Source organism: Equus quagga, chromosome 16, assembly GCF_021613505.1.
Source record: "Equus quagga isolate Etosha38 chromosome 16, UCLA_HA_Equagga_1.0, whole genome shotgun sequence".
In the NCBI taxonomy this organism is placed as follows: Eukaryota; Metazoa; Chordata; class Mammalia; order Perissodactyla; family Equidae; genus Equus; species Equus quagga.
This window is the reverse complement of record NC_060282.1, coordinates 80,714,486-80,734,172: the sequence shown is the minus strand read 5'-3', so window position 1 is coordinate 80,734,172 and position 19,687 is coordinate 80,714,486. Positions and strand designations below refer to the sequence as shown.

Here is a 19,687-nt window from a genome sequence, read left to right as displayed (position 1 = left end):
TTTATCAAAAATATAATGTATACGCATACAGATATAGATAATTATGAATATAAGGGTGAAATGAATAAAAATACAAGGTTATATATAACTATTATAATCAATAATATAATAATTATATAACTGTACCTAAAATATATAATTGTATAATGATATTATATGATATATCATATACAATCTTTTTGCACGGATTTTATCCTCGCATTTGCACAGTGTGTTGGGCTGGCTTCCAGACGTCTGGTTTCCCCCCGAGTTGTTCTCGGATGAATGTCCCAGAGAGCGAGGCTCACTCTCTTCTCGCTGCGGGAGGTTAGTGGCGTGCCCGACACAGACCGGTGTGCTTAATTATTGCAATAGAGGACAGTCATATTCTATACTTTAAATATCACAGGCTCTTAGAGTTTTACATGAAAATGCATCTAACGTTCGTGTCATCTGGATACACGCTCAGCCGTGGAGGGAGTCGAGTCCTTTCAAGGGACGCTATCCATCCTAGAACGACCTACTTTTGTATGTTCCCGTTGTCATTTCACAGATGAGAGCAGTGAGGCCCGGGATCTAAGCCCCGGCTCCCGCCTTCTGGTCCCCTTGCTTTCACGGTGCCTCATTGCACTGACCCTGAGGGGTCGGTGACGATGGGGTCGGCCTGCCCCTCCGCCGCCTGCCGAGGGCTATCTACCGTCAGAGACCCCACAGCGGGGGCTCGGCCTCAGCCCGCCCCGGGGCGGGTCCCTGTGTCCCCGCGGTCCTGGGGACAAAGGGCGGCGCGCCCGAGCGCAGCTCTCTCGCGGCATGGGTTGCGGCGCCAGCACGAAGGTGGCCCCGGGGCCGCGGGGCCCGCGGGAGGGTCTGGGCGCAGGCAGGCCGGAGACAGCGGCGGAGGCGGCGCGGAGGATGCGGGTGGCGCGCTTCCGAGCCCGGTTCGAGCCCCGGGTCCTCGCCAGGTGAGGCGCGCAGCAGGCGGGCGGAGGGGACCGCTGACAGGTGGGCTCCTTCTCCTAACCCCAGACGGGCTCCTTTCTGATGCCAGGCCCCTAATGGACCACCCGAGACCCTCTCCGCTCCTTGGCCATGTAAATCTACAGCCCGGGGTGTCTTCTCAAGGACCTGGGCGCCGTGCCTTTGAAATGCAATCAAGAAGGAAAGCTAGGGCCACTGTTGAACAATGTGTGCGGGCAGGCTGGATTCTAACTTCCACAACGCTCAGAAGTCCTCATCACACTGACACCCTCCCCTAACGTCCTCCGGGATTCTCTAGGAGCTCACTCCAGCCTTCAAACTCTCCTGCCTTTGACAGCTGAGTCCATCTCTCTCCCTGTCGCGATGGTCTGGAATACAGCCTTCCTTGCCCTTTCAACCAGTGTCCAGTGCAGCCTCTCTGACACCTGTGCAGGCAGGTCAGAGGACAGGGCAAATTCAGACTGAAAGGAAGAGGAGCAGCTGTAAAGAAAGGGAGGGATGCCTGGGGTGGGAGTAGGGGTGGGAAGGGCCTCCAGGCCCCCATGGCACCTAGGGGGCCTTGCCACAGCCAACCGGGGCTGGGTTCAGACAAGCCTGGTTTGTGAAGGATCTGTACTAAATTCTAGAAAAGGAGATCACAGTTAGTGGAATAGAAACAGGCCTTCCGATCAGCCAGACTTGAGATGCTCTCCTGTCTCTTCCATCGTGTGTCATTGGGAAAGTTCCTCAGCCTTTCCCCTTCCTCAGTTTTTGCCTCTGTAAAACGGGTATGCTAATATCCATCGCATAAGAATGCGGTGAGGATAAAGTCAGACGTGTGAACCTTGCTGCACAGTGCATGGCACAAGTCCTCATTTAGATGTCACTGTGATGCTTACCATTGTCTTTGTGAAGCACACACAAAACCTAGTTGACTCTACTTAGGAAATGAGCAAAGAGGGCACCTTGGTTGGCCTGAGGAGCAATTTCCTCAGAGTGCGCCATGTTGGACACGTTGAGGAAGGAAATCATGGACCCCCCCCTTCCACTCTGCAGTGTTTGGTGAAACACAGTGGTGGTGGCTCCCCTGGCTTCTCAGAGACCCTTCTAGGCCTACAACTGCATGCTCACTTCATCACAGTGCTCTGACCAGGGTCTGCACTGAGACTTCTTCTGGCCTCCTTGGGACCTTCTAGTCCAAGGACAACTTGAGGATCAGTCCGGTAGCTGCTAAGCTTAGAGAAGAACAGAGCTGGCTGATCCAGCTGAGCTTGAAGCAGAGTGGACATTGGGTCTTGTCAAGACTGAATTGGTTAAACGGCATTGCTGGTCGTCTGTAGCCAGGGAGATGAGGGCCACTCGGTGCTAGTCTTTATCCATCCTCATAACCTCCACCTCCAGGGTGCTCCCAGCCCCTCAGAGTGTGAGGGGCCATAGAAGCAGAGGATCTCAACATTGGAAGGGTTTTAGAGACTAACTCAAGGCCCTTCTTTAACAGACGAGGATTTGAGCCCCAAGAGATGAAGTGATTTGTCCAAGTTGGTGGCAGAGTTGGGCGTAGAACACAGTTGTCTTTCCTCTCTGTTGTGATTCCACTATAACTCTTGCAGAAGGGGGAGGATAGAATTTAAACCTGACTATATTCACTTTCGCCTTGGGAATTCATTACAATTGCTTCTATCAAACAGGTTGCAATATTTTTATTGTTCCCACGTTTTATTTTTTTATCCATGTTCAAAAGATTCCCAGTTGGTGGCAGCTGAGGTTAAAGTGATAATTTCAATTTCCATCCTCTTTGGGATGATGTAAAATTGCATCACCTACAAAGTTGACTTTGAGGTGGCTCTGTCGGGACTAGAAGTGGAGGAAACAGAACAGCCTTGTAAATGCGTTCTCCCATGCTTGATTCAATCCTTAATGTTCTCAAAATATATATGATAATTTGGGAATAATATGTATTCAGTGAATGATTCTTTCGGTCATCGTTTACTGCTGTCTCCTTTGTGGCAGGCATTGCACAAGATATAGCCACTCAAGTCATGAAAATGGTCAACATCCATAGCCATCAAGGGCTCAGAAGCAAGGTTGCAGCTTCAGGAATTTGTTATGGGACATTTGTTATTGTCTGAAGCCGTTTATTTCCACTGTTCTAAATCTTGGCTTAAGGCCTACTGTTTCCTCCAATGTGAAATTCCAGGCGTTTTTTCAAATATTTAGTATATGAAGATCCTTAGCAGTATTGAATAAAGCTCCTTTTATTTGAGCAAAAGAGTGTAGTTCCTCAGAAATGGTAATTCATCTGCTATCTGATGATTAATTCTGTGAGCAAATGAATTTGCCTGTGGTTTTGAGGGCGTAGTGATAAATTAGTGTTTGCAAGTGCTTCCATCCACATTAGACGTAATGTAAAACTGGGTTGGTCTGCAAAACAATAGAATTTGAAATGCCTGTGATCATCTTTAAAATCACACTGAGAGTGCATGTGAATAAAAATCAGATCTGGAAGGAGAAGAGGGGACAGAAGCTGTTTAGGATTACTAAACTGCGATCTGTTTTGATAAGGTAATTGGCCAGAAAATTAAATGAACCATATAGAACAAAGCTGTTTTCTGCAGGCTGGTACAGCCAAATGCCATTTTTATTTCATAAGCACCAGAATATAAGGAACAAGTAAGTAGACAAAAAAAATTTTTTTAGGAAGACTAAGCTCAGCAAAAAGAAATAAGGGTCTTTAAAGCGCGATTGGTGTTCCCGTTTGAATCTTTGGCATTGAGGATGTCACTTAAAGATTTACCTTCTCCTTGCTTACTCCCCGAGTACGTTCCATTCTCTGGCATCCTTGTGTGGAAGAAGTTTTAATAAAGTGGGAAGAGCACCGAATTATGATCCAGGTAAGGATATCTGGATTCTAACCCTGACTCTTCAACTTGAATGACTGATTAGCCAACCTCAGCTTCAAATTTCCTCATTTGTAAAATGAGGAGTTGGATTAAATCATTCTCTATATTATTTCCAGCTGTAAAAGCATGATTCTAAGTCAGGCACTTTCTCAATGTTTCTTAAACATTTGGTAGGATTCTTAAGTTTACATAGACACTTACACAGGTAATTCAAGTTTAAGATCCCTAGCCTTTGAAATCCTAGCTGACTTCCTGGCCTTTCTGAGAGATAATTGTTTTACACATTATTGACATATGACCCGTGTTAAAATTCTGTTTGCTGTGTAGAAATTGCAAGTGCAGGAGGTGACTGGATGGTGGGGGAGGGAGAGTGTGGAGATGCAAAGCTGCTGGCTGCAGGGTGGTCCTAACTCCACCCCCACCACTGAAACCATACGGAAACCTGCCCTAATAACAGGCAGGCTTACTTTTCCAGTGGTCATCTGTTAAGGAGCTACTGTGGACCAGACATGAGATGTGCCCAGACCTGAAAGCTACCGGTCAAGCAACCAGAATAAGCCTACTCATTGTGCCCTGTCTCCTGATACGGTTTTTTCTCTCTTCTGAGAAGTTATAAACAAGACTAAGCTTCCTTTTTATTCTCTCCACCTGATTTGGTGGTTGTTGTTGCCGAATGATAAAAACAAAAGCTGGAGGGAGGAAAGAATATGGTCGAGGGAGGTTCTAAAATTTCTCAAGGAAATTTTGGTGAAAATCATTTGAAGAGTTTGGATTTAAATTCCATCCATTTCCACTACGATCTGTGTGACCTTGGGAAATCACTTAGCTTCTTTAATCCTTAATTTCCCTATCGGAAAGAGGGAGATAGTATTATATCATCAGTAGGAATATCGTAAGGATAAGAATTAAAAAAGAATGCCTAGCACATAATAAATTTATAATAAATGGTAGCTATTAAGATTACTTATCTTTCTACCAACTAATTACTTTTATATCACTTGCTTCCATTTTTTTTTTTTTTAAGGAAGATTATCCCTGAGCTAACATCTGCTGCCAATCCTCCTCTTTTTGCTGAGGAAGACTGGCCCTGAGCTAACACCCATGCCCATCTTCCTCTACTTTATATGTGGGACTCCTGCCACAGCATGGCTGGATAAGCAATGAGTAGGTCTGCGCCCAGGATGTGAACTGGCGAACCTGGGCTGCTGAAGCAGAGCATGCAAACATAAACGCTGTGCCACAAGACTGGCCCTTCACTTGCCTCCGTTTTGAAAGAGGATTTGGGGTGGCTTTCAAAAATAATAAACACAGTTAAGGAATGATAAGCAAGGAAATAGGATGGGGAATATAAAGATAGAAAAGATGATATAAATCATCAACTTAGATAATTTTGAGAATCATCACTTCTGAGGATAACAGAGTTGCTTTTTCTTCCCAACAGGTATGACATCAAAGCTCTTATTGGGGCAGGCAAATTCAGCAAGGTTGTCAGGGTGGAGCAGAAGACCACCAAGAAACCCTTTGCAATAAAGGTGATGGAAACCAGAGTGAGAGAAGGCAGAGAAGCCTGTGAATCTGAGCTCACCGTCTTGAGGCGGGTTAGGCATCGTTACATTGTCCAGCTCATGGAGATCTTTGAGGCCCAGGATCGAGTCTACATAGTGATGGAGCTGGCCACGGGAGGGGAGCTCTTCGACCGACTCATGACCCAGAGGTCCTTTACAGAGCAGGATGCGGTCAGAATCCTCCACATGGTGGCTGATGGGATCAGGTACCTGCACGCATTGCGAATCACTCACAGGGACCTAAAGCCCGAAAATCTCTTATATTATCATCCAGGTGCAGAGTCGAAAATTTTAATCACGGATTTTGGTTTGGCACACTCTGGGAACAAAAGTGGTGACTGGACAATGAGGACACTGTGTGGGACCCCAGAGTACATAGCCCCCGAGGTCTTGCTGAGGAAACCTTATACCAGTGCAGTGGACATGTGGGCTCTTGGCGTGATCACATTTGTTTTACTTAGCGGATTCCTGCCTTTTGATGATGAAAGCCACACAAGGCTCTACAGGAAGATTCTGAAAGGCAAATATGATTATGCACGAGAGGTAAGAGATCATTTTATGGCTGTTGAGTTGGGCTGAGGTAGAGTTTCTGCACCTCAGCACTATTGATGGTTGGGGCTGGATGAATCTTTATTGGGGGTGAGGTGGGGACGTGGGCGTGGGGCTGTCCTGGCATTGTAGGATGCATAGCAGCATCTCACTAGATAACCACCCGACACCAGTAGATACTGTGGCTGCTGGTCAATACTGATATCTAGTAGGTATATCAGATATACATCTTCCCTGACTTGTGACAACCCAAATTGTCTCCAGACATTGATAAATGTCCCCTGGGGGGCAAAATCATCCCTGGCTGAGAGCCCTTGGTCTCAGGGCAGAAAGAGCCCCAATTATGGAAATTGTCTCTGGTTAGCACATGACACTGACAATCAAGTGGATAAGGGAGTTTGTTTGCTGTTTATTCTCCAACTCAGCATGCAGACCCTGGGCCAGCTGAGTCGACTGATGTGTACTCAGAAGCCCAGCAGGATGCTGCGGTGTTTGGGGAGAGATTTTCCTCCTTAAATCGAGATGATCTCAGCCCCTTTAGTGAAGTGGTGTTTCCATAGAGAAACATTTAAGCTCACAGCTTGTGTCAAATATTTATCCATTGTTTAAACTTGGAGCAGCCAGTGTTCAGGAATGTGTTAACCTTTTGTTGTTTTGTTTATGGAAGGAAAGTTACCATGCTTGTGTGTGGGAAGCAGGCAAAATAGGAAATTCGTTTCACGTTGAGCAAGTGACCAAGTTTATTTTTTGTTTAACTATACAAGGATTTTTTTCCTCGCAAAGTATTGATAGTTATGATTATATCTGCTTAGAGTGTAACATCTGTATGAAGAACATCTTAAGCAAAATTAAAAGCTAAATAACAAATCGAAAAATATTTTCCATTCTCTGACAGAGCCTTCATATCTTATTGTCCATGTACATGTTTTAAAAAACTCATACCAATTGACAACTGAGAACTGAGACATAGGGAAATAGGAAAGAATCTACAGACAGTGCAATATCATTGATTATTGAAAGTTTGGAAAATGTCCAGCCTCACTCGTGACCAAAGAAATGCAAATGAAAAAATTTTCTTCTTTTGATTTTTCAAATTGATTAAAAAAACCCGAAAAACTCAACTTAACTCTACTCATCGCTGCCAGGGCGCTAAGAGATTAGCCCTCTCATTTGCCACTGGTAGAGGGTGAATTGTTACAGATTTCTTGGAAAGTAGTTTGAAAATACCCATCTAGAACTTTAAAAAGTTTGTATCTTTTGATGTGGTAATTCCACTTCTAAGAATCTAAGAAATTAATCCCAGATGTGGCCAAGGTTTCAGTAAAAAGATGCTCATCTGAGCTCTATTACAAAAGTGGCAAATGGAAAAGAACCCTAAGAGCATGTTTGAATAAAGTACGAGACAGTCATATGACAGAGCATGGTCATCCCTAAATTATGCATGTTTAAAAATTATAAGGACATTGGAAAATGTTCACAATATGCTGCCAGGTGAACAAAAAGCTGAATGCAAACTGTGTTTAGAGTGTTATCAGAATCGCATTGGAAAATGCATGCATAGGGAAAAGGCTTGGAAGAAATATAATAAAGTGTTAACAGAGCTCATCTCCTGGTTTGGAGGTTATGGATCATTTTGGTATTCTTCCTTATAATTTGAATATCTTTGCTTTCTGTTTTTGTTTTCTTTACAAAGAATGCATGTTTCTGTTTTGGTTATCTATTGCTGCATAACAAACCGTCCCCAAACCTGGTGGCTAAAGTAACCAGTGTTTTATCGTGACTCCTGGTTCTGTGGGTTGATGGGGTTCCACTGGGTGAGTCTTCTGCTCCACGTGATGTTGGAGGGGCTACAGGCATCCGGGGCCTTGACGGGGATGGAGTATCCATGGTGGCCCCTCAAGTGTCTGACATCTTGGTGGGGATGGCTGGAAAGCTGGGTTCAGCTAGGTCAGCAGGACCGCTGGGCCTTTTTCTCTCTCCTCTCTCTCCATCTCCAGGCCTCCTTCTCTTCGCAGGGTTTCTCTGTGTGGTCTCTCCAGCAGCATAGTCAGACTTTTTACCTGGCGGTTTAGGCCTTCCAAAAGGGAATATTCCAAGAGGGAGACAGTGGAAGTTACCAGTCCTTTTCAAGGCTGGGCTTGGAAATGGCACAGCATCGCTTTGCCCTCATTCCATTGGTTACTGTGAGCCCCAGGCCAGCCCAGATTCCACGTGGGAGGAGACCGCACAGGGTGTGACTAACTAGGGATGTGGTCCCTTGGGGCCACACTCAGACCAGATATCACAATTATTTTTTTGATGTGTAAAAAAACAGTATATTGTGTTAAGTGTCCAAAGTCCAAAAGTTGTCAGGTTTAATTTAGAAGGTTTCTGAGGTCCGGTTCCCCCAAAGGCAGCCCTGAGAAGAGGACTCCTGTGCAAGTGATTGATTAGGGATAGACACCCAGGGAGATGGGTGACGGGAGTGGGGAAAGCAGGACAAGGAAGGTGAGGGGGCCAAGGCCATGGGAGTCAGCCTCGTCTCGCAGGGAAGTTATTCCTCTGCATTATTCCAACCTGACACACATGAGTTGGGTTTTTACACACACACACACAGACACACAGACACACAGACACACACCTATCACCTACGTCACTCTCAGTGGTGCTGGTGGAGAGGTGATGGTAAATTCTTATGTTCTCCGGGGATCCAGGCAAAGTGGTTCCAGGAGCCCCAGGTGGTCTGTTGAAAGAGTGAGGTGCTGGGCTTTAGAAGCAGAGCACTCCAAAGGAGGGAGGTGTGGGTACACGCAGAAAAGATGAGCTCAGGGTGTGGGTGGAGCACTGACATCATCTCCACTGCAGCGGCACTTCTATTTCTGGAGGAAATGCCTGTTTGTGGCCCCAGAGTACTGACAACAACCACCACAGAGCAGGAGCGTGGCTGCTTATAACGAGTTATGGGATTTAGATCCCCCCTGGCTTTCTTCCCCATGCTTGTCAGGCACCCATGTCCATCTTATTAACATTTTCCTCTAATATTACCAAGTGTCTTAGTCATCTCGCACTGCCATAATAAAGTACCACAGATTGGGTAGCTTAAACAATATAAATTCAGGGGCTGACCTCATGGCGGAGTAGTTAGGTTCCCGTGCTCCACTTTGGCGGCCCAGGGTTTCGCTGGTTCGGATCCTGGGCGTGGACATGGCACCACTTGTCAAGCCACACTGAGACGGCGTTCCACATGCCACAACTAGAAGGACCTACAACTAGAATATACGGCTATGTACTGGAGGGATTTGGGGAATAAAAGCAGAAAAAAAAAAAGAAAGAAAAAAAAAGAAGATTGGCAACAGTCGTTAGCTCAGGTGCCAATCTTTAAGAAAAAACAACAAAATAATAGAAATTCAAGTCCAAGATAGGGATGCCAGCAAGGAGGGTTTCATCTGAGTCTTCTTCTCTGGGCTTCCGGCAGCTTACGATGAAGAGGAATGATGCATTTGATATAAACAGCAAATATTTTACTAGGTACCTGGCGGATCCATGCTCTAATCCCACCCATGTACAAGCAAAAAATGAGCCATAATACTAACGTTTGATTCCTCTTGATTTTGGTGTGAAACGTATTCCTTTTCACGAAGCTTCAGTGAGCTTTCCACCTAGGCTGCTCTTTCCCTTTTCTGAACGGTGTTGAGGATTATAATAAATCTCTTTCGTTTTGACATTTAGTCTATCTGCCATCTCCCTAAGACACTGTAGACTCCTTGAACACTGAGACTCCACTGTGTTTTCCCTCTCCAATAGGATATCACAAAGAGCTAAGCATAGAGAATGCGTTTCAAAAAAACAGATTGCTTTTGAAAATTATGAGAGATTCCGATCTATAGCTATGTGAGTAAATGTGTCTCAACTATAACTGCACTGAGCAGAGACTACAAATTTTAAGTTCTAGTAAGGAAAACCATTAGGTAATTAATATTTTTAGTTGCTGAACTTGTTAGACTAATAACGGAATGTGAGGATGGTTCGGAAGGTCATACTTACTTTATTCCCTGGGTTTGCGGGGTCGGGCTCTCCTATCCACTTGTTTCCTGCAGTGCCTGAGGGGCAAGCAGGGTGGAAAGACACAGCAGACGATGGAAAAGGGGTGGAAGAGGGCAGAGATCCCCTCCCACTGTGAGAGGGGCCTTCCCCTCTCTACTTGATTGCCAAGGCCACCATTATGGCTTTCAGCACAGGGGCAGGGCTCATGCTGGAGACGGTAAGTAAGAGGCTCATCCACAATTCTCCTGAGACCCCCTGAATGCATCCTTCTGGTCTCCTCCCTTCCTCCTGGTCAGGGCTTCCCGGGCCAGGAGGCATGCTTGGCTCTGGGAATAGCCACGTGAAAATGCTCATGTCCCTGCTCCTAGGGGTCTAGTGGTCTTGTCTGAGAGACCAAGTAGTGTCAAGTATCTCTTCACATATAAGTGCTTTGATGCACTTAGAAACAGAGGCTCAGAGTGCACAGAGGGAGGGAAGAGAGCCTGTCGCTGCTGAGGAAAGTTAGGCTGGATCTCATGAAGGAGCGGACGTTTGTGCTGCGTCTTGGAGCTTCTGAAAGGGAGATTGGCACGTTCCAGATAGACAGAACAACACATGCAAAATCACACACATGGGAATAAATTGACAGTAAAAACTAAGAATTTTAGAGCATTGGTGTGCACAGGAATGTGGATTTAAGTGGGTATTTTGTAGAGCGGGGCAGTGTGGTGGTTAGGGGCACAGACTGGAGCAGTACTGCCTGGACTCCACTCCCAGCTCTGCCGCTTACTAACTGTGTGACTTGGGCACATTTCTTAATTTCTCTGTATCTCAGTTCCTTCATTTGTAAAACAGTAATAATGATTGTCTACCTAATAGGTTTCTTGTGAAGATCAAATGAGCCTATAGACGTAGAGAGCTTAGAATAGTTCCACATGTTAGTACAAATATGGTCTGGGCTATATATGTGTTAGCTATTTCTGTTATTACCACTATTAATATAGGAAACGGTAGGGCTGAAAGTTTGAATTTTGCTTAAATAAGTTATGAGGTAAACGTTTATATTTTATAGTACAAATTTTACTTATTGAGTGCACCTTTTTTATCTTTTAAATGGAATAGTGAGAAAAGCATGGTGTTAGCGTTTTAATGCTGATGATAAATGACACATTCTTGCCAAGGAGTTGGGAATCATATATTCTTGTCTAGTTATATTGCACTGTATCACAGTAATCTTTTTTTGGTGTGAAATAAACTGATAATAAAATAAGTCTTATAACCATATTAGCCAGCTGACAAGGATAAACACTGGCATTAAAAACATATTTTAAAAAATCCCACATGCATATTGATAGAAAATGGTCCCCATGTGCTTAGATTCACCTATGATTGCTGTACTGTTAGGAGAAAAGTTTATTGGGGCCAGCCCTGGTGACCTGGTGGTTAAGTTCAGGGTCCTCCACCTCATCGGACCGGGTTCAGTTCCCAGGTGAGGACCTACACTGCTCTGTTAGCGGCCATGCTCTGCTGGTGGCTCACATGCTAAAAATAGAGGAAGACTGGCATAGATGTTAGCTCAAGGTGAATCTTCCTCAGCAAAAGAAAAAAAAAATTATTGGTGCATTCCCTTAGAATGAACATATCTGCTAGATTATACTCACCAGCCATGACCCTGATTTTTTTATCTCCTTATCGCCACTAGTTTCTCTTATTTTTCCTTTACTATATCCTCTCTTTTCAAGTCATGAAGTAGGAAAAAAGGAGAGGAGAGCAGAGGATTAATTCTTTAATCCCCTTCATTCTCTTTCCATCATGACTAGAATTCCAATAATGAACATTGCATCATATTTCACTTAGGCCATAATTCTGGTAATTTGGTTCTCATTCCTGTGGTTTAATTCTAAGATTCTTATGCTCACAGAAAACATGGTGCTCAATATTCTTTAATGACATTTTTCTTTAAAAGTTGTTTTATGGAAAATAATTTTAATGGTTATAAAATCTTTCAAAACATACTTCATTTTCTGCTTATCCCTTTCTTCATCTCTTCTCTAATTTACCTTAAATTGGACCAATATATATCTTCTTCTCTTAAACTCAGTCTCAAGCAGCGTTTCTAGGTATTAAAACAGTGGAGCATTTCATTTTGAGCGTGTAGATGTTGACCTTACGTAAGGGAAGTGATTAGCGTGGAAAGTAACTGTCTGCATCCTTGATTATGCTGCACATCTTGACCTTGACATCATCAACAGGATGCATGGAGCTGAGGAGAAAAGAACTGTTTGAATAAAGTTTTTACAAACCGAGAAATGTCTGGATTTAATAGCATGCTTGTATTGTTTACGCTATGGTTTATGAGGTTTATAATATAGGAACCAGTTCTAAATGTAGATTATACATAGAAGGATGGGTCAACCGCTGATTCAGTTTCAAAGGCTAATTCAATTTTTCGTTTCTCTTCTTATGTTCCTCTTTTTTTGAGGAAAATGGAACACTTCTCTTTTTAACTTTTAGTGCTTTGAAACATGGTAGGTGCTCAAAAAATTAAGCTCTCTCCAATCCTCTTTAAATCTCAGAGTTTTCCTTATGCGTGAAGGACGGGGAGAGTGGCTTGCCTCATGTCAAGAACCTCCGAACTCACAAAAATGTCCCCTTTATGACCCTGGGGTAGAATTAATTTGGTCTTTCTTCACTTTTTATTAGATGTCACCTACAATAAGTTTGTGAGTATCTGTTCCCTTTTTCCAGGTTTACAAAGGCCCCAGAAGATGAAGCATTCTGACATAATCAGTCGAAGCTTCGTCTTTGAACAGTGTGCTTTGGCAAAGATAAAATACAATTTAAAGTCTGCTTTGCACATTGGGTAGAAAACATTTTAAATATCTATGACATAACGATGGTGGACAAAATCTCTTAATTCTTGAGATGAGTAAGAATGATTTTATGCAGTCTCCTGCTAGTAAAGTCATGGAGAGTCAGTCAGTACTTTTGGGCGCATTCACAGAAAATTTAACTGCAAAGCTTAAGTACGGTCCTTCCAAGGCCGTCCACTGAAGTTCAGAGAAGGAAGGGAAATGCTAGTCAGAGGCTTGTCACCAGCAGGAATTTTTAATAAAAATTACTGTTTTTCAGGATATAAATGCTACTTTAGTGCTCTTAGCTCAAGGATTTGAATGATAGCTGATCCATCTACTTAAAAAAATAGATATTTGTAGTTTTCTGAAACTCTATAATTAAATCCACTGATAATTACCCTATACTTCAGCAAGCTCTATAGTTAGCAAATTTCAACATTAATTACCATTCTTAAAATTTAAGCTGTGCCTCTAGAATTTCAGGGACTGCGTATATGTTGTGTGTGTGTGTGTGTTTGTGGTGTCCAGCTTTTTAACCATGATTGTTACTAATGATTCTCCGTGGGCATTTCTGCAAAGGAGCCAAGAAAAATGAAAGCTTTGACTAGTCATGGGGATATTATTCATTCTTTAAACTAGTTACTGAGCCAGTTTCTGTATATTTATTTGTCTTCTGCAGAGGCTATTACATTGGCTCTATTAATCGACGTCCATGAAAGAAGAGAAGGAGAATGTGGATCTTGAATGTGGGACTCTGTTGTCTCTTGGAGGGGTGCCGGGAATTTCCATGGGGACTCCCAGGGCTCGGAGTGAGGAGGAGAGTCAAGGAGACTATAGGATACAAAGCTGTGAGTGACCCCTAGATAAAGAGAACCCTGGACAGTTCAATCTGGGAGCTGATGCAGAAAATTGGAGAAGGAGGTAGGGCCTGGTTGCCAGAACAAGGAAGAGGCAGGAAAGGATGGAGTGGAGAACAGAGCCAGTGAACGGACACTACAGGATGGCCAGGGAGCACCAGCCTGAGCAGAAGCTGGAGGACTTTGCTGGACAACAAGTAGGCTCCAGAGAACCAGACTCTTCTAAAGGGCCTGCACTTGGGTGCATATTAGGAGGAAAATTGTTCGCCAAGAAATTGGAAAGCAATAAACTAAAATCATTCCTTACTTCTTGGTTTAAAGTGAAAGGGTCAAGACATCTGTAGAATATAAGATATTATCCCTCTAAATTCCTTCTATTCCTCCAATGTGAATAAATCGTGCAATTGCTAGCATTAAATTTCAGTTTCATACTTTTTTTTGTGACTGTTGTTTTAAACAGCTTAGCCAATTTTTACTGAAGACAGGAAAATATGCAAAGAATCAGATGAGGAAAGGAAGAAAGAAAAGAGGGAAATAAAAAGCCTGAATTGTCCACAGATATTACAGTTTACTTGTGACTAAATTAATTGAGTGACTTTGGGATTAAAAAAAAGTGCTACCTTTCTTTTTACATGGTTCATTATCTTTTAACACAAAATGTTTTTTTTTGAGGGCCCTCATTTATCATGATATTAGTAAGTGAAATTGATCTGAGAAGTTTGGGATAATTTTTATGTTCCGGTTTCCTAAATACAGTTGGTAAACGTGTCCGCAAAAGAACTGAGGAGGGAGTCAAATTGTGATTTAATAGTTACAGGAACAAGAATAACAGAAATCTACATATTATTTCATACTTTGAAAATCATTTTTCACATACTTAGTCTAATTTGGTCCCAACAGCAATCTTCTGAAAGAGATGCGATGGTCCACATTTTTCTGATGAAAACTGAGACCCTGAGGTTCATAGCTGAGTGTGGCAAGGATAGCCTGTCTAGTCCAGGCACACTTACTTCAATGTCAAGATTTTCCACATTAAGATGGATTAACAGGCTGGCTGAGGGCGGTGACTCCCTGGGACTGCTGAGAAAGGGCCAGTCAGGGGAATCTTCACAGCAAAGAGTGAGGACGGCCAAGTCAAAGAGGAGAGATTATGAGGAAAGCCTCATTGAACACAGAGTGGATATGAAATCAGGTAGAGGGTCTGAGTGATGTCATCAGGTGACAGCTGGTCCAGAGTAGGAATTTGATTCAAGAGGTGGTCTCCAAATTGCTTTTGGTCACATAAGACTATCAGTCAAAAAATTTTGAGCATGCACACTCAGTTTTTATTCATTTATAGAATATATACATGTATGCATATTAATCTCTTTTATACTTTATGAAATTAATTCGAGTTTGAATAATGAGCTTTGGCTGAAGAAATTTTCCCCCAGGATACCAGTTGCCTTATTTTCTGCTACTGCATTTTAAATGTGTATTCATTTGGGGTCACCTCAATGAGCTCTCTGTAAGTCTCATTGCACATATTTTATATTATTTCCAGAAAAATTCAATTGCTTGTCTTATAATGTTCCATTGGAGCATCTAATTTAACCTTCACTTAAATAGTCCTGAGCCCAGTTAAACGTGTCTGGATCTGGGGCCAAATAGATGTCTAGCCAGGATCACAGGACATGCCATCGTGAGTGCCAGCTACTGATACGCTTTGTCTAGAGTTGCAGGTGTACATTTTATTTCCCCTGTGTGTGAGTATTTGGCAAATGTGTGCGTTTACTTTGTGCATTTTATTTTTGGGATAAATACTTCTCCTATCTAATTTACCTAATTAAACTGAAGTGAAAAAAAAGAGAGAAATTCCTTTCCTGATTTTTTTGCATTCAAATTCTGGGTTAATAGAGTGCTAAGAGATTAGAGAGTGTGATGTCCACGGATGGAGTCTGATTTTTCCTCACACAAGGACAAAGACAATAAGTTGTAAGAATTCCCTTCTCTTTCTTGGGAGGTACAATTTTGAAAACACACATCAACCAGAAATTGCTGTTTGAGATACAGCAAATGCAAGGGCAATTTTCTCGATGTTTCTTCTTTGTAGATGACGAGGGATAAAAAAAATATTTTTTTTTTCTAAGTACGTGCTATGCATAGGTAGGTAATGCAGAAAACCAAGTTTGAGTATAAAGCAAGGCCCTCTTGGTCTCATCCTCCCAAAGTCACTACGAATTGCTGCTGTCGTACTTGAAGCATGTGCAAAAGCTTAAATGTTCCTAGAATAGCGCTAGATCCCTAAAGCATCAGCTAGCTAGTCGCACATACTGCTCTATGCCACGTCTCGGCTACACGCTGAATCCCACTTGTAGTCAGCCGATCGGGAACAGTGATGGCCCCATGTGTTGAGAGGAAACGCACTGCGGGAGGATCGTGTGCTGAAGCGTCCTACAGTTCTTACAATTGTCTCTCCAGACTGTGGAGATAGAGGCGTCCGGCGTCCGGAGCAAGCTTTCAAAGGAGAGAACAGTCAATGATTTCTCAATCCGTTCCACTTCCCACCCTAGCTCATTCCTGGAGTTGCAGGGACTCCATGAGAGGATCAGAATGTGATGAATACTAACTTGCTATTGGTGAGTTCACCAACGACAACCGCTGTGCCTTGTCCGGCTCGTGTAAATGTGATGTGGGAACTCACATTGCTAATGGCAGCACGCTGGCTGGATTTCTTGAAAGGAATGCTCACTCACTGGACAGAGTTTGGAAGAGAATTTCTGTGCTGTATTTCGTTTTTGCCATAGAGATTTTTTTTGCCTTTCTCTAAAGTGGATTTTTAGGTTTACCATGTATTAAATGACATAGTATTCAAATTTCTTATTTGAAAAAGGCTTTTAGACTTGATATGCATTGATCCTTATAATTAAGAACGTGATTCTCTATGGGGGTGTGTGTGTATATTTATTTTATTCTATGTTATTTTTTTACTTTTCTTCTCAGCCTTGGCCAAGTATTTCCCACTTGGCGAAGGACTTTATAGACAAACTACTGATTTTGGAGGCTGGTCATCGCATGTCAGCTGGGCAGGCCCTGGACCATCCCTGGGTGATCACGATGGCTGCAGCGTCTTCCATGAAGAATCTTCAGAGGGTCATCTCCCGGAACCTCATGCGGAGGGCATCTCCCCACTCTGAGAGTCCCGGATCTGCACAGTCTTCTCGGTCACGTTCTTATCATAAATCGAAGCGTGTGTGGAGCAAGAGAAGCTTAAGGGTAGAAGAGTCACCACTGTCTTCAATCTTGTGAGCAGATGACCTTTAAAACTACTTTATCCAACTTGAAGTGAGATCCGTCAACTTCATTAATGGCATTAGCTCATGAGAACTATTTCAGCTAGATTAAGGCACCCTAAAGCTCCAGGGCGTGAGAGCATGTGGTTACGGTTGGATAACGTTGACCTTTACTTGTAACATTTTTTGGTCTGTTGTTTTCCCTATATCTGTGTTTGTTTCCCCAAAATACACTGCTGTAGAAGATGAATGGTATAGTAAATACTGAATACATTTACATAGTTAGAAGTAGATGATGAAGAAAATCTCTTAAGAATTAAGTGCATTAAATAAAATACGAGATTATAAGAATAAGGTATGTGTGTGTGAAGGAATGATGAATCAGGGACATAGCAGAGATAGTTAGATATGAGGAATAATTGTATTTATCCTGAAATTACTGATTATGTTTGAGACCAGTGTGTGATGTTAATAACCACTGTGTAACACTCAAGATAGTTACAAGTGTCTGTTAATTTCATATTTAGACAGCAAGTATTTGTGGAAATTGTAAAATATAGGGCACACAAAGATAAACCAGTGGGACTACCTTTAACTGAAGCTTCTGCACAGCAAAGGAAATGATTAACTAAATGAAAAGGCAACTACAGAATGGGAGAACATATTTGCAAACCACATATCTGATAAGAGGTTAATTTCCAAAACATATAAGGAACTCTTACAACTCAACAGTAAAAGACTAATAGCTCAGTTTAAAAAATGGGCTAAGGAATTGAACAGATATTTCTCCAAAGAAGAAATACAAATGGCCAACAGACATATGAAAAGGTGCTCAGTGTCACTAAACATCAGGGAAATGCAAATAGACGCCACAACTGTATATCACCTCACACCTGTCAGAATGGCTGTTATCAAAAAGCAAAAACAAAACAAAACACAACAAGTGTTGATGAGCACGTGGCAACCTTGCACGCTGTTGGTGGGGATGCAAAACTTTGCAACTATTATGGAAAACAATATGGAAGTTCCTCAAAAAATTAAAAATAGAACCACCATATGATCCAGCAATCCCATTTCTGGATATTTATCCAAAAGAATTAAAATCAGGATCTGGAAGAAATTATTAGCACTCCAATGTTTATTGCAGCACTATTCACAAAAGCCAAGATGTGGAAACAACCGAAATGTCTATTGCCAGATGAATGGATCAAAGATGTGGTCTGTACACATAATGGAATACTGTTTGCCCTTAAAAAAGAAGGAAATTCTTTAATATGCAACAATGTGGATGAACTTTGAGGACATTATGCTAAGTTAAATAAGCCAGTCAGAGAAAGACAAACCCTACACAATTCCACCTATATGAGGTATCTAAAAAAGTCAACCTCATAGAATCAGAGTGGAAAGGTGGTTGCCAGGGGCTGGGGAGAGGGGAAACGGGGAGTCACTAATCAACAGGTGTGGAGTTTCAGTCAAGCAAGATGAATAAGCTCTAGCAATCTGCTGTACAACATTGTACCTGTAGTCAACAATAACGTCTTGTTCACTTAAACATTTGTTAAGAGGGTAGATCTCATCTTCCTACAAGAAAATTTAAAAAAAGGATCTTAAGATACAGTTTCTATCCATCAGAAACTCATAGTCTAACTGGGGCATTATTCACTGGACAATGAGATTTTGCAGAATCAGACAAGGGTAATTTTTTTCTAGTGTTAGCACTCATCACCCGCCAGAATCTACAAAGGAGCATGTGATCATCTCGCTTCACTCCTCTACTGTCAGCTCTTTTTGGTTAGCACTGGTTTCTTCCAGAATCATATAATCAAATTTCCTGATGATTCCCAATACCCACCATGTAATAAGTATAAGTGGTGTATTAAAAGAAGTAAGCTCCAAAACTCAGTTCTACAGGCCGGGCACGTGTGGCCTGATCCCTGGTACAGTAAATTTTTGCAAAGTGATATAAAGACTGAAATATTATGGTGAAGTGTATCTGGAGGGTCACTCCCGTGAATCGGTAAATATAGTAAATAAATGATTCATTGCTGAACATGACTTAATTTATTTTATTAATTACAATAATAAAATGCTAGAGTGACACTTACTACAACTGTAAAATCAGCCTTAATTTTCTATTTTATTTTTCTTGACTAGGCTGTCTATATGGAACAGTTATGTGATATATGAATATGAGTGTGTAACTAGTGACACAGATATTTTCTCTTTCAACTGTAATGCTGCATCACATATGGCAAACAATGGCTTAATTACTTTACTATAAAAAAAGACAGAAATTAATTTAAAAAATAGAAAAATGGGCAAATATTTTGACAGGTAGTTCATAAAAATGCAAATGGCTAGTAAGTAAATGAAAAATGCTTGATTTCACTCATTTAAAAAACGAAAATTAATACTACAAAGAGGTCGTATTTCTACTCCCGCAGATTAGTGCAGTTTAACCCTTGGGTAATCCACGTGGTGTGGAAGGCTGTAGGAAGGCGCATCCTCTCATGCGCTGTCCAGAGAGACGGGCACAATCTGGTTCCACGTCACTGGGGGGTAGTTTGGCAACAATATCTATTCAAATTAAAAATGCATCCTTTGACCTAATAGTGGAATTTCTAGAAATTTGTCCTACCCATATTCTTGCCAAAGTTGCAAAGGTGTATGTGCAAAAGTGTATGAAATGTTGTTATTTATAGAAACAGGAATTGCAAGAAGCTGCCCATCACAAGGGGAACTCCTTCAACA

The 19,687-nt window shown here is 42.2% G+C and overlaps 1 protein-coding gene across 1 annotated transcript; it reads left to right on the top strand.

Moving 5' to 3' along the window:
* The first annotated feature begins 789 nt into the window (after window positions 1–789).
* Window positions 790–16,952, top strand: PSKH2 (protein serine kinase H2). Its single transcript, XM_046641855.1, has 3 exons — window positions 790–941; window positions 5,278–5,944; window positions 16,647–16,952. The coding sequence occupies exons 1-3, from the start codon at window positions 790–792 to the stop codon at window positions 16,950–16,952; spliced, it is 1,125 nt and encodes a 374-aa protein (XP_046497811.1).
* Window positions 16,953–19,687: the final 2,735 nt, after the last annotated feature.

Excerpts from the sequence above, each read along its gene's own strand:
- PSKH2 (XM_046641855.1), top strand. The coding sequence starts at position 790 with ATGGGTTGCGGCGCCAGCACGAAGGTGGCCCCGGGGCCGCGGGGCCCG. Across the intron at positions 942-5,277 it reads GAGCCCCGGGTCCTCGCCAG|GTATGACATCAAAGCTCTTA; the intron begins GTGAGGCGCGCA and ends TCTTCCCAACAG. Across the intron at positions 5,945-16,646 it reads AATATGATTATGCACGAGAG|CCTTGGCCAAGTATTTCCCA; the intron begins GTAAGAGATCAT and ends TTTTCTTCTCAG.